This window comes from Hyaena hyaena, unplaced genomic scaffold (genome assembly GCF_003009895.1).
Source record: "Hyaena hyaena isolate Hyena2069 unplaced genomic scaffold, ASM300989v1 scaffold_478, whole genome shotgun sequence".
In the NCBI taxonomy this organism is placed as follows: Eukaryota; Metazoa; Chordata; class Mammalia; order Carnivora; family Hyaenidae; genus Hyaena; species Hyaena hyaena.
In genome coordinates this window covers 783226-795340 of record NW_024081110.1, presented here as the reverse complement: position 1 = coordinate 795340, position 12115 = coordinate 783226, and the positions used below count along the sequence as shown (strand labels likewise).

General features: G+C 43.1%; 1 protein-coding gene across 4 annotated transcripts in view; it reads left to right on the top strand.

Annotated features, from left to right (window-relative positions):
* TMTC4 (transmembrane O-mannosyltransferase targeting cadherins 4) overlaps positions 1 to 12115 on the top strand; it is a 69050-nt gene that overhangs the window by 13001 nt on the left and 43934 nt on the right. For all 4 annotated transcript variants that reach the window (XM_039254282.1, XM_039254284.1, XM_039254281.1 and 1 more), the window contains one exon: positions 5745 to 5832. In XM_039254282.1, the coding sequence (XP_039110213.1) occupies positions 5745 to 5832 (88 nt within the window). The remainder of the gene's footprint in view (positions 1 to 5744; positions 5833 to 12115) is intronic.

Below are 12115 nucleotides of genomic sequence, written 5' to 3'. Positions count from 1 at the left end.
ATGTGTGGGGATTTCTGGAGCCGCCCTACCCTGCCCATCACAGATCCCTTTGAAAATGAAAATCTGCACATGTGCTTGAGGTCAAAGATTTGATTTTGGCCATTCATTCTGTGAGCATGAAGCACCTAGTGTAAAATACTGCATGTTCCTTATTACTCCTCTGCAATAGATTTCTGCATTTTGTGTATTTAAACCCCCACACTTAACCAAATGCATTCAGCATCTTGAAGTGAGTTTCAAAATATTGTGCAGAATTGAGTGTTCTGCTTTTGTTAAACTCTCTGTTCTTTGGTATTAAGAGGATTGTAGAGTTGTTATCACAACTTTCTCTTAGTATCTTGTTACTTTAAAGCTTTTTTTAAAAAAATTATCATAATGTTTTACTTCAGCAAATTCAGAGGACTGACAAGCTGGAAACTGTTGTAAAAGATTCGTTATCGTCTATTTATATATAACTGTGGCCAAATTAGAATTTGCTTCCATGTGAGTTCTCCTTATGGCTTAAATGTTTGTCGGGACCCAGAAATAGTGTACGGGTTGGTCAGAAAAAAAGGGAATTTCTGGCAGAAGTACTGATTTACAGTTTTGGTCCTCATTTAATTTAGTGTTATCTTAAAGCAAAATGAAATATTTGAGTTATTAACCAAAGAACTGTTTCTAAAATTCTGAATTTAAATATTGAGAAGTAAGTTTATAGAAAATTTTGAGATGTCAGCAAGTGTAACTGGATGTACACACACACACACACACACACACACACACACACCAGTAAATGAAATCTGGGAACATATTAACCCTAAAATTCTGCATTAAAAGAAGCCAAGGGAGATCTAGCTATAGGAGAGCAAGCAATTTTAGAGAAAAATCTCTTCATCTCCCCCTACCCCTCTATTCCATCAAAGTCATTCAAACTCAATCTGCAAGAAAAAATTATAGGTCATTAAAAATTAGCATTCTTTTTTGGGTAATGTTTATTTATTTTGAAAGAGAGAGAGCAAGGAAGGGATAGAGAAGGAAACAGAGAATCCCAAGCAGGCTCCACACTCACTCAGGATGGAGCCCGACATAGGGCTCAGTCTCACAACCATGAGATCATGACCTGAGTGAAATCAAGAGTCAACGCTTAACTGACTGAGCCACTCCCAAATGCCCCCAAAATTAGCATTCTTAAAACTAGCCATTTGTATGTTCATCTTTCATTGTTCTGGTAAAGAGTGTTCAGTTTTCTCCTATCTACACCCACCCATTTTCCCTCACTCTCCATTTAACACAACTTTAAAAATAAGTAAAAAGTGGGATCCAAGGAACTGGGTAGGAGAGCGCATCGAAGCCCCCAGGCCGGTGCTGGGGAAGTAGCCCTGGGCTCTGGCTCCGGGCTGGGCCAGGGTCCCGCATGATGACCCTTGGCACAGCGGCGCCAGCTGAACAGCGATCTAGGATGAGGACCAGGGGATGGGAGTCATTGTGCTTCTGTTTTCATTGATTAAGGGAACGCAGAGGCAGTGTGGACCCCTCCAGGTTTTAGTAATATATATGTCTTTGTATTGACATTATGTGCTATATTAACTTTGAGGATGTTTTTGTCCACTGCAAATAAGAACCTAAATTTCCCAGTCTTCTAGGGTGACCAGCATCTGTTTTCCCCCATTATTCAGGGGGCTCTGCAACATGGGACTTTCCATTCTAAAACTGGCACAGTCCCAGGCAAACAAGGGTGCGTTGGTCACCGTATAGTCTTCACATCTCCTGCTCCCCAGTTGGTAATGAAATAATTGTAATTAGTGGTATTTGCTCCTCAGCTGATCTGAATGTCTCTCATTTTCCAATACGCCACCCCAGATCTCTCCAGGGTGTTTGTAGGTCTGTAAGGCCTCCGACAGACCGGTCATCAGGGGAGGGTTGCCCTTGTCTGTGGCCATAAGGATGGGGGCCCAGGGGACACCAGTGCCACCATAGATTTTCCTTTCCCTCAGAGCACTGGTAAGGATTTCAAGTTGCCTGAATTTGGTATCAAAGAGGAAAGCTCAGGCCTCCTTAGGAATTCTGTCCATGCATGAAGCCAGAGTTTAATACTGAAGGAATTAGGTGGGGAAGCATTCTCCCCTTCCTTCCTCTAATTCCTTCTCACCACCCCTATTGTTCCTCATGGGGAAACACCACCACCTGCTCTATGTGTTTGAGGGAATTGCAACGATTTCTCTAGAAAACCCTGATGTGAGTGTTTCAGGTTATCTCCATAGGGGTGGAAAAAATTTTCCCTTCCTCCTTTCTAGGTTCTTTGGCTAGCCTAATAATTAGAGTGACATAAGACAGATCATCAGGAGAAAAACAAATTTGATTTCTGAAGCCCCCTGAAATGTACTCCCATAACCCATGAGATTCAAAGAAGTTACCAAAGGAGGAACCTTTTCTGAATTTGTGAAGAATTGGTAAGACAAAGGGATGTGGGCTTGGGGTAGTGAATTAGTGAAGAAGGAACAGGGGCCAGCCCTAAATTCCCTACTTCTGGTGATGAGGAAGCCTTCTACCCTCCTGATAGGAGGAGGCTACTTTTCACAGGGCAGATTTATTTCCTGCTTTCAGTGGGACAAAGGATGGTCAGACCATCCTTCTAGTTTGGCTGTTTCTCAGGTACCTTTAATTCAAAATAATCAGTATGCCAAAGTAGGATATCTGAGGATGGAAGACTCTGTTCTTTTTTCTTTGTAAGAAAACAATAGCCTTTTGGGGCGCCTGGGTGGCTCAGTCGGTTAAGCACCCGACTTCAGCTCAGGTCATGATCTCAGGGTTCATGGGTTTGAGCCCTACGTTGGGCTCTGTGCTGACAGCTCAGAACCTGGAGCCTGTCTTCAGATTCTGTGTCTCTCTCTCTCTCTGACCCTCCCCTGCTCACGCTGCCTCTCTCTCTCTCTTTCTCTCTCTCTCTCTCTCTCAGAAATAAATAAAACGTTAAAAATTTTTAAAAATAAATAAATAAAACATTTTAAAAAATTAAAAGAAAAAGAAAAAAATAGCCTTTGTAAAGACTTTTGCCTAAAAATACAGATGATGCAGATATCAGGTAAGGAAAATAAAATCTTTCCATACTGTGGTCCATTCCCCCAAACAAGTGCCTCCTTTCTTGGATAGCCTTAAATTTTTTTTTCTTTGAAGTGTCTCTTTAATTACGGTGTCAAAAATTCTTTGTAAGGACTAAAAACTCTTTTTGCTTTAAAATATCAGCCATACTTTTTAAAATGTGTTTTTCTTTATGTCAGACAATGTCAGGTACATTGCTTAAAGACTTGGGAGTATTTTCATCAGTTACCCAAAGAATGTTTGTTTTCTTTTTTTTAATTTTTTTTAAATGTTTTATTTATTTCTAGGAGAGAGAGAGAGAGAGAGAGAGACAGTGTGAGCAGGGGAGGGTCAGAGAGAGAGGGAGTCACAGACTCTGAAACAGGCTCCAGGCTCTGAGCTGGCTGTCAGCACAGAGCCCGACACGGGGCTCGAACCCACGAACCGCGAGATCATGACCTAAGCGAAAGTCAGACACTTAACCGACTAAGCCACCCAGGCGCCCCAAGAATGTTTGTTTTCTAAATAAGTTTATGTAATGGGGTGCCTGGGTGGCTTAGTCAGTTAAGTGTCTGATTCCTGATTTTGGCTCAGGTCAGGATCTCTCTGTTTATGAGATCAAGCCCTGCATCAGGCTCTGTGCTGACAGTGCAGAGCCTGCTTGGGATTCTCTCTCCCTCTCTCTCTGCCCCTCCCCTACTCATGTTCTCCCTCTCTCTCTCAAAATAAATAAAACTTAAAAATTTTTTTTTAAGGTTATATAGGTTTAAAAGCCCATTTTAGTGCAGGTCTTTAAATGTACCTTAGCTACATAGATAACAAGCAGTTGACGCCTGTTGTTTTGGCCCCAGGCCTGGTGTTTATAGGGACACTTCCCTGCCTTCCTTCATTTGAAGAAACTTAGTTCTCTGACCCCTCTCAATCCCATTCCCTGCTTCCCTTGAGCCCCTTCCTTGAGGGACCACTTTGGATAAGCTTCTCTGCATTGGTTTGGATAACTTTCTGTTCCGTAAGGGTTTGGGATTCGGGGCCATCCTCAGCCCCTGTAGACAGTCTCAGAAGGAAGATGCCCCTCCTTTCCCTGTCAATATCCTGGGGGCGGGGGGTCCCCTGCCCTCTTTGTCACCCACACGGTGCTATGGAGCCAACACCTGCTTCTCCCAGAGCTCCTATGCCCTTTGTCTCTTCCTTTCTGCTCCCCATGCTTGTGGAAGCTCACGTCAAGATTCATGCCGGGAGCTAACTGTGAGCAGCACCTACTGTGTACCAGGCTCTGTTCAGTTTACCCTCCTCCCTGATTTTGCTGTGTCCCTCCCTGACTAAGTGAGTTGCAGGCTGGAGTATTCAAGAACTCTCATTACATACTCACCTTCATTCATGAAGTTAATTGTACTATTTGAGCTTCCGGCATATTGGCATACTTGTCCCAGATCTGTTGAAGCTTTGTTTGTCCTTAGCTTCCTTCGTGGGAGGTGTTTTTCACATGGGCGGCATCGCAGGTTGTATTCCTCAGCCCCTTCGATCCTAGCGATTGTGCGACACCTGGGGATGCCACGTGCGCCGCCGTCAGGAGTTAAACAATCAGCGTGGATAATCACGCTCAGCATTTCATATCTAGCCAGGGCAGCAGGGAATGCTGCTAAAAGGCATTCTTTTTTAGCCATCGCTTGTCCACACAGTTGGGAATCATATGTAACTACGGTTATTTTCATATTCTTTGTAGTCTCTTCTGTCCATTTATAACCATCTTTATTCCATCCCACATAATCATAGTATCTGTCCTTTAAGAAAAGATAAACTTCCCAGCCATTGGGGTGATACCTAGAGAATCCCAGTGAGGCTTTGGCACGTGTCACATCCAGGTGCTTAGTTCGTTAGAGGAGCGTGCCGCCTGAACTAGACCCACACTTGGGAGTGGAGTTGTGTGTCTTTCTCTGCCGGGAGACATTTGAAGAACAATTACTGGATGTGACATGAGACACAAATTTCACATTTGCTTTGTTATCACTATGGTAAAGAAGGGAAAGGCAATCATGGGGGAAAGAAACGGTTGACATTTTATTCTGTTTTCATCTTATTTCTCCATCACTTTTGAAGTATCCTGCTTTCCAGGTTAACCCAAGTTTTGGTCTTGAAGGGCGGATGAGGGCCCGAGGTAGCACCGAACCATTGTCCCTGTGTCTTTCTCTATTTGCCTGGTGACCTGTAACGTTAATTTCCCAGGTTTCCTTCATGTTTCCAATCACATTTTCTTTAGTAAATATTATGCCCTTTGAGCTGATAACATTTCCCAATTATAAATCTACTCTGGGGACATCCGCGGCACAGGCCTCTGGGCTCTAGGGAGCGGTGTGCCGTGACCAAGCTCTCACGGGTACCTGCATCGCCGACTGTATCCTGCTCCCAGAACGGCCATTATTAGCACGACTCTGCCCGTCACGCTCTCTTAGAAGCAACTAGCTCAAGTCCTAGACCAAAGAGGGAAAAGAAAAACCAATCTATAAGATAAGACCACAGGGCTGCTCTGCAGTCAGCACAGATTATTTTAATAGATGGAAGAATCTAGTAAGGTGTTTGCCTTTCATTTCAAAGAAATTTTTTATATGTTTAGGATTTTTTATTGTTTTTTTTTTTTTTTTTTTTTTTTTTTTTTTTACCTAAGTCTTTTTTCTTCTCCTTCTTTTAAGGTTGCTGGTGTTGTCGGCCGTGCAGACCTCCTGGGTGCCCTGTTCTTTCTGTTATCTTTCCTTGGCTACTGTAAAGCATTTAGAGAAAGTAAGCATGATGTTTGCCTTCTTACTTTTGAGATGGGAAATTATCCATTTATATAATTGTATCTCTTTGTGAGGATGTGGGTCAAAAGGTCTCTCTTTATATATGTGTTTATTACTCCATTGCTTTTTTAATAATACAAACTTCATACTTGAGCATTCCACACAGAGGCATTCTATTGAGTGATGAAACCAAGAGCTTCTGCTCTTTACTAAAGCAGTTGTGATTGATTGTTGTAATTTTATTTGCAGTAAAATTGTAGGGGGAAAGCACTTTTGTTTATTCTTTATTAAAACCTCTCTGTGAAACCAAACCAAAAATGCTAAAACGGATGACTGTCTATGGATAGGTACCTTGGATTATGAAATTCTGCTCAATTCATTGAAGTGTTATTAATACTTGCAAAGAAAGTCATTGTTGCTGGAATGAAATGACTCGTTGGGGACGTGTGTCGGGGCGGGGGGCATGGAGAAATGGCTTGGGCGGCACAGCAGGCGCACTTACTGAGACACAGCAGAATCCCTGTATGGCTTAGCCCATTTGGTGGACTCCAGCCATCCCCAAGTCAAGTCATACCTCCCAGATTGCTCCATTGTAGACACTGGATGTGATGAACTTGGCTTATGCAGCAGTCATACCGGCCACCTTCAGCAGCAGCTACACATCCTGTTTCTATATCCGAAGAAGTTAGAAGTTTATGGACTGTAGAACTCTCCTTATGTATCACAATCAATGATTTATATCTTATGGGGGGGGGAGGGGGGCAGGAGCAGAGGGAAGGCACCGGGGATGATTTCCTCTGGAATTTCCTCAGTTCCTTGGCCTCCTTGAGGTTTTTCCACAGTTTCTCAAGGCTCAGGTCCAGGGCTGCTGAGACTTTGCGGTTATTGTCATATACTAATGCTTGTTCTTTGGTGTCTCCTATGAATTAATCTCTCATTGATCATGAAGAGCAGGCCACTCATCCAGAATGTTGCATCTGCTGGGGGTGGGGACATGGAAATCTCTGGTAAACGGTGGGCAGGTGATGGGGCGTGGTCCCATGGGCCAAATCCAGCCTGTTAGCTCTTCTCATGTGGCCTACAAGCTAAGAATTTGTTTTTTTGAAATACACATTGAGCCATTGCTACCTAATTGGATGACCGCATGTTCACTCAAATTTTAAGAATGATTTTTACAGTTTTTTTTATCATTTCAAAAATGGTACAGTTTCTTTTCTTCCCCCATAATTAAATTTCTACAACACCTCCCAATAACAAGTATTACAAAAGAAAGTTTTTAAAAAAATCACCTTTTACAGATCTTAAACTTGTCTTCAGCATTTAGCTCGAAGGTCTCACCATCCTCAAGAACTAGTTTTCCTGCTAAACTGATGAGCTAAAAGTTCTATCCAAGTAGTGAAAAGGTGGTCTTTGCTAGCCCATGATCATTCTCTTGTTGTCGTTGTTTTATTTATTTATTTTGAGAGAGAGAGAGAGAGCGAGCTGGAACGGGATAGAGGCAGAGGGAGGAGAGAGCATCCCAAGCAGGCTCCACCCTGTCATCAGCTCAGAGCCCGAAGCAGAGCTCAAACTCATGAACCTCGAGATCATGACCTGAGCCTAAATCGGGAGTCAGACGCTCAACTGACTGAGCCACCCAGGCGCCCTTACCCCGCCCCCCCATGGTCATTCTTGTTCCATTGTCCCCAGCCAGTCAGGTCTCAACAGCAGAGTAAGGCTCCACTGGGGGGTGAGGGAGGGGGGCTCATTTTCCCCAGGACAAGATGGCATCTGAAACTTGACAGGAACTGGAGAGGCCTGAAGGCTTGAGGGAAGGGTCCAGGCCCTGCATTCGGCCAGACTCCCTGCTGGAGGAAGGGGAAGAGGAAGAGGAGGAGGAAGAATGCTTGGCATGCTTGTGGTGTTTGTGCGTCTTTTTATGAGTTTTCTTCATTTTCTCCCACATCTTCTTGTCCATCACCGTTCATGGTCCTACTATGCTGTGTGCCGAGGGATTCACAGCCGGTGTGCCAGGAGCAGGTGGGTGGGGAGCTCGGGGTGAGCACCCTGGCCCCCCGGTTGTGGGACAAGGTGAGGGGGTGCACCCAGGGGCAAAGCTGGATCCCTCGGCAGCGGCTGGGGAGTCGGGAAGAGGCCTGGGGGACAGGCAGGATTGGCACCTCCAGGGATCTGGCCCTGGCTTCCCGGCACGGGGGTTTCCCACATTCCGGTGTTTTCTTCCAGCCTTTCCGCCACCGTGGGGGCTTGACTCCTCCTCGGCTCTCCGATTTTTACATTTTTAAGTGGCTGGGAAATAAAAACCTGTAATAGCCTTTTGTGACATAAAAAGTCACGTGAAATTCAGATTCCGGTGTCCACATAGGAACTTTTATTGGGACATAGGCACACCCGCTTATTTTCATTCTGTCTGGGACTGCGTTGCCCTACAACGTCAGTTCCATAATGTCCACACAGGCCACCTGGCCTGAAAGCCTAAGACACTTATTGCCTAGACCTTTGCAAAGTTTGCCAGCGGCTGAGAAAGAGGATTCTCAGGGTTTTAGTCACCATCTGAGTGGTTCCAAATTTTTTTAGTAATGAATAATAGGGGCTTCCAGCAGAAATTTTTTTACCTATAAACATAGATGACAGAAAACTGTTTATATAATAGCTGCCATTTATTGGCTATATTTAGACGCACGTGTATATGTATTTATGGTGTGTGTGTGTGTGTGTGTGTGTGTGTGTGTGTGTGTGTTTTCTCATTTAAGTATGTAACAATCTTTTGGTGGAATATCCCATTTTTCCAGATGTAGGACTCACAGTTTAAGTATCTTTTTCTGGGTCACACAGCTACTTATGGCAGAACTGGGTTCACACTGGAGTCTAACTCACTTCAAAGCCAACGGCAACTGCCCTGTGCTCCTCTGCTTCCCTGTACTCATTGGACCAATGAGGCAAAGCTTATCAAAACTATCATTAAAAATAGCCAGGCATGCAGTGGGGGGGGGGGGGGGGCTGGCTGGCTCAGTGGGAAGAGTGTGTGACTCTTGATCTCAGGGTCATGAATTCGAGCCCCACACTGGGTGTGGAGATTACTTAAATAAATAAACTTAAAAAGAAATAGCTAGGAGGTACATTGAATTCTGTTAACAAATTTTTAAATTATTAGGTATGATAATGACATCACAGGTATGTTTTGAAAACAGTTCTTTTAGAGACACATAGTGAAATATTTATGGATGAAATGGTATGATGTCTGCGATTTGCTTCAAATTCATCTGAGTGGAGGCAGGAAGCATGTGGCCAGACTGACCAGAAGTTGATCATTATTTAAGCTAAGTTAGGGGGACATGAGGGTCCCTATTGCTGTACCTCCACTTTGGATGTTTTTTGGTGTTTTTCTTTTAAATAGTTGTTTTCTTTTTAAAGGCCAGGTGAGTCACCAGATTAAGCATCAACAGATTTTAACGACATGCTTTCTTAATCTTTAAAACATTGTGCTTGTCTCAGACATCTAGACAATCTATTTCTAAGGATTTTTTTCCTTCCAACATTACATGAAACAAGTGAATAGTTAACCATGTGGGCGTCCCTGAGGCCTGAGGCTCTGCCTCACCTAAGGTCCCTGTAGTTTTGGAAGACAACCACTTAGAATGTTGAATACCATCTCCTTCATTTCTCCCTCCCTTCAACTCCCAGGTGGTGTCCATCCCCACAGTGTTAGTGGCGCTACCTAACGTTTACTCACAGAATTCTGAAAAAGTTTCTAACATAGTTTGCCTTTCAAGAAGGACTTATCTTAAGGTGAAAATAGCCCAGAGACCAGATTCTTATGATTTTTTTTTTTACCTAGCAAAACTAGGTTATATTATTATATTAAGCAAGACTTAGTTATATTATTTAAATCCCAGTAGACTTTCCCCCCCTTATTTTTATTGTGATAAAATATACATAACATCAAATTGACCATTTTAACCATTTTTAAATGTACCAGTTTGGTGCATTAGATATATTCCCATCGTTCAACCATCACCACTGTCCATCTCCAGAATTTTTTCATCTTGCAAAACTGAAACTCTGTACGCATTAAACAGCAACTCCCCACTCCCCCTTTCCTAGCCCCTGGAGACCACCATTCTACTTTCTGTTCCTGAGTTTGAATGTTCTTGGTACCTCAGAGAAGTGGATTCTTACAGTATTTGTCCTTTTGTGTCTGGCGTATTTCACTGAGCATAACACCCTCAGGGTTCATCTGTGTAGCAGCACATGTCAGAATTTCTTTCAAGGCTGAATAATTCCATTGTAGGTATATACCACCATTTATTTATCTACCGGTGGGCATTGGGGTTGTTTCTGTCTTTCGGCTACTGTGAGTACTGCTTTGAACATTGGTGTACCCAACAGACTTTTTCAAAAAAAGAACAATAGACTTCTTTTAACCATTGTATTTTTCTACAAAAAGATTTAGGCAGGGTTGTAAACTCTTCTAGCACAAGCTATGTTGTTTTGATGTTCTAGGCATCGTACCTAGAACATCCGTATAGAAGAAACTTCCTGTAGTTTCCAAGGGTGGACTGGAGAGGGCCAGTGAGATTTTTCACTCGCTGCCCCTCGTCCGTCCCATCCTGGGCAGGCTGAACATGGGGCAGATTGTGTCTTGGAGTATCAGTTCTCTCATACCTGCAGCTCTGCTGAGACACAGTAGAAGGGTTACCCTGGTGGCCCCAGACTACACCACGCTCACTGAGGACTTGGTTACACCAACCACCCTGCCCCCCCTTTTGTTACCATTATTTTATCCTCCTGAGAGAAAACCACCAGTTTTCTTGTGACTCACCATGTTTCTGAGAGAGCAGAGAGGTTGGGGACAGCTGAATAGAGCAGCTTCAAGTACAGAGAATACTGGTGGTAACTCTTCTTCCTGAGACTGAAAGTTAACTTAGCGATTAGGCACTTCCGGCTCTTTGTGGGGTTGGGAATCTACCCCCCGTGATGATCATAAAACTCCTAAGACATGCGTGGCCCCAGAGATCTGGTAGGGGAAGCAGGAGGGGTGAGAGCGTGCACCTGCCTCAGCCGCATAGCACATTGAGTACCATTTTGTGGCATTTCCATAACACCCAGTCAGAATGGGGGAAGGGGAGTGGGGGAGGGGGTCCATTTTCTACTCACTCTTCTGCTCGTTGTAGACGGTGGTATTTCATGTTCTTAAGTTGCCAAATAAATCTGAGTTTGCAGTTACAGAGGATGATTTATCCATCATATTTCTCTTAAAGAAAATTAAAAATTAAATCTGTTAGCCTTTCTCAAAGACGACTCTAAAGTTGTAATGAAGAATCAATCATTTTATTAATTTTAACACATCCCTCCCTTTTTTTTTTTTTAATTTTTTTTTTAATGCTTTTTATTTATTTCTAGGAGAGAGAGAGACAGCGTGAGCAGGGGAGGGTCAGAGAGAGAGGGAGTCACAGACTGAAACAGGCTCCAGGCTCTGAGCTGGCAGTCAGCAATGAGCCCGACGCGGGGCTCGAACCCACGAACCGCGAGATCATGACCTGAGCGAAAGTCGGACGCTTAACCGACTAAGCCACCCGGGCGCCCCTAACACATCCCTCCCTTAAAGACTATTCTCTATCCTGAATGCATGTCAAAGATGTCAGAAGTATTTTTTGAAGAAAATACTAAATGTGGATAGATTTTAACATGTGGGACACATAATTTAGGAGATAGAATAAAACCTCTCACTACTTCTAAAGATTACTCTGATGGAATAATGAAAAAACTATCCGGAGACTAAAAGTTCTTCTGTCAAGTGTGAACTGATACATTATTAGTAGCCTCCTTTAGTGTGGAATATTCTCAGAGAACGGTGCAGAATTTAAAACATCTTATATTCTTTCCCAGGTTCTTTTAGTATTGACCTTTCCCCCTTTTCATTTCACAAATGTACATATTCTGACCTATGCATCTGTGTTAAATTCATTTGTAAATTACAGAATTATTTCCAAGAGCCATCTCTACAGAAGATAAATTTTTTAATAAAGGTTTGGAAACTAATACCAAAGGTAAAAGCACTTTAATGTGTGATGGCTGTTCAACTAATACATTGTTTCTTGAGAAATTGGTGAGGTGTATAGATTCCAGTCTTGATGGAACCACGTTAACTGTAGTAGCAACATGATCTTTCTTTTTTTTGGTCCAGTGGCATTCTTTTGATATTTATTAGGTTTGTTTTGAAAATGGAAAGAGATTGTTGGGCCTTTAATGGTACATGTGTAAATGTTTTCAAGCAAGTTAACCTG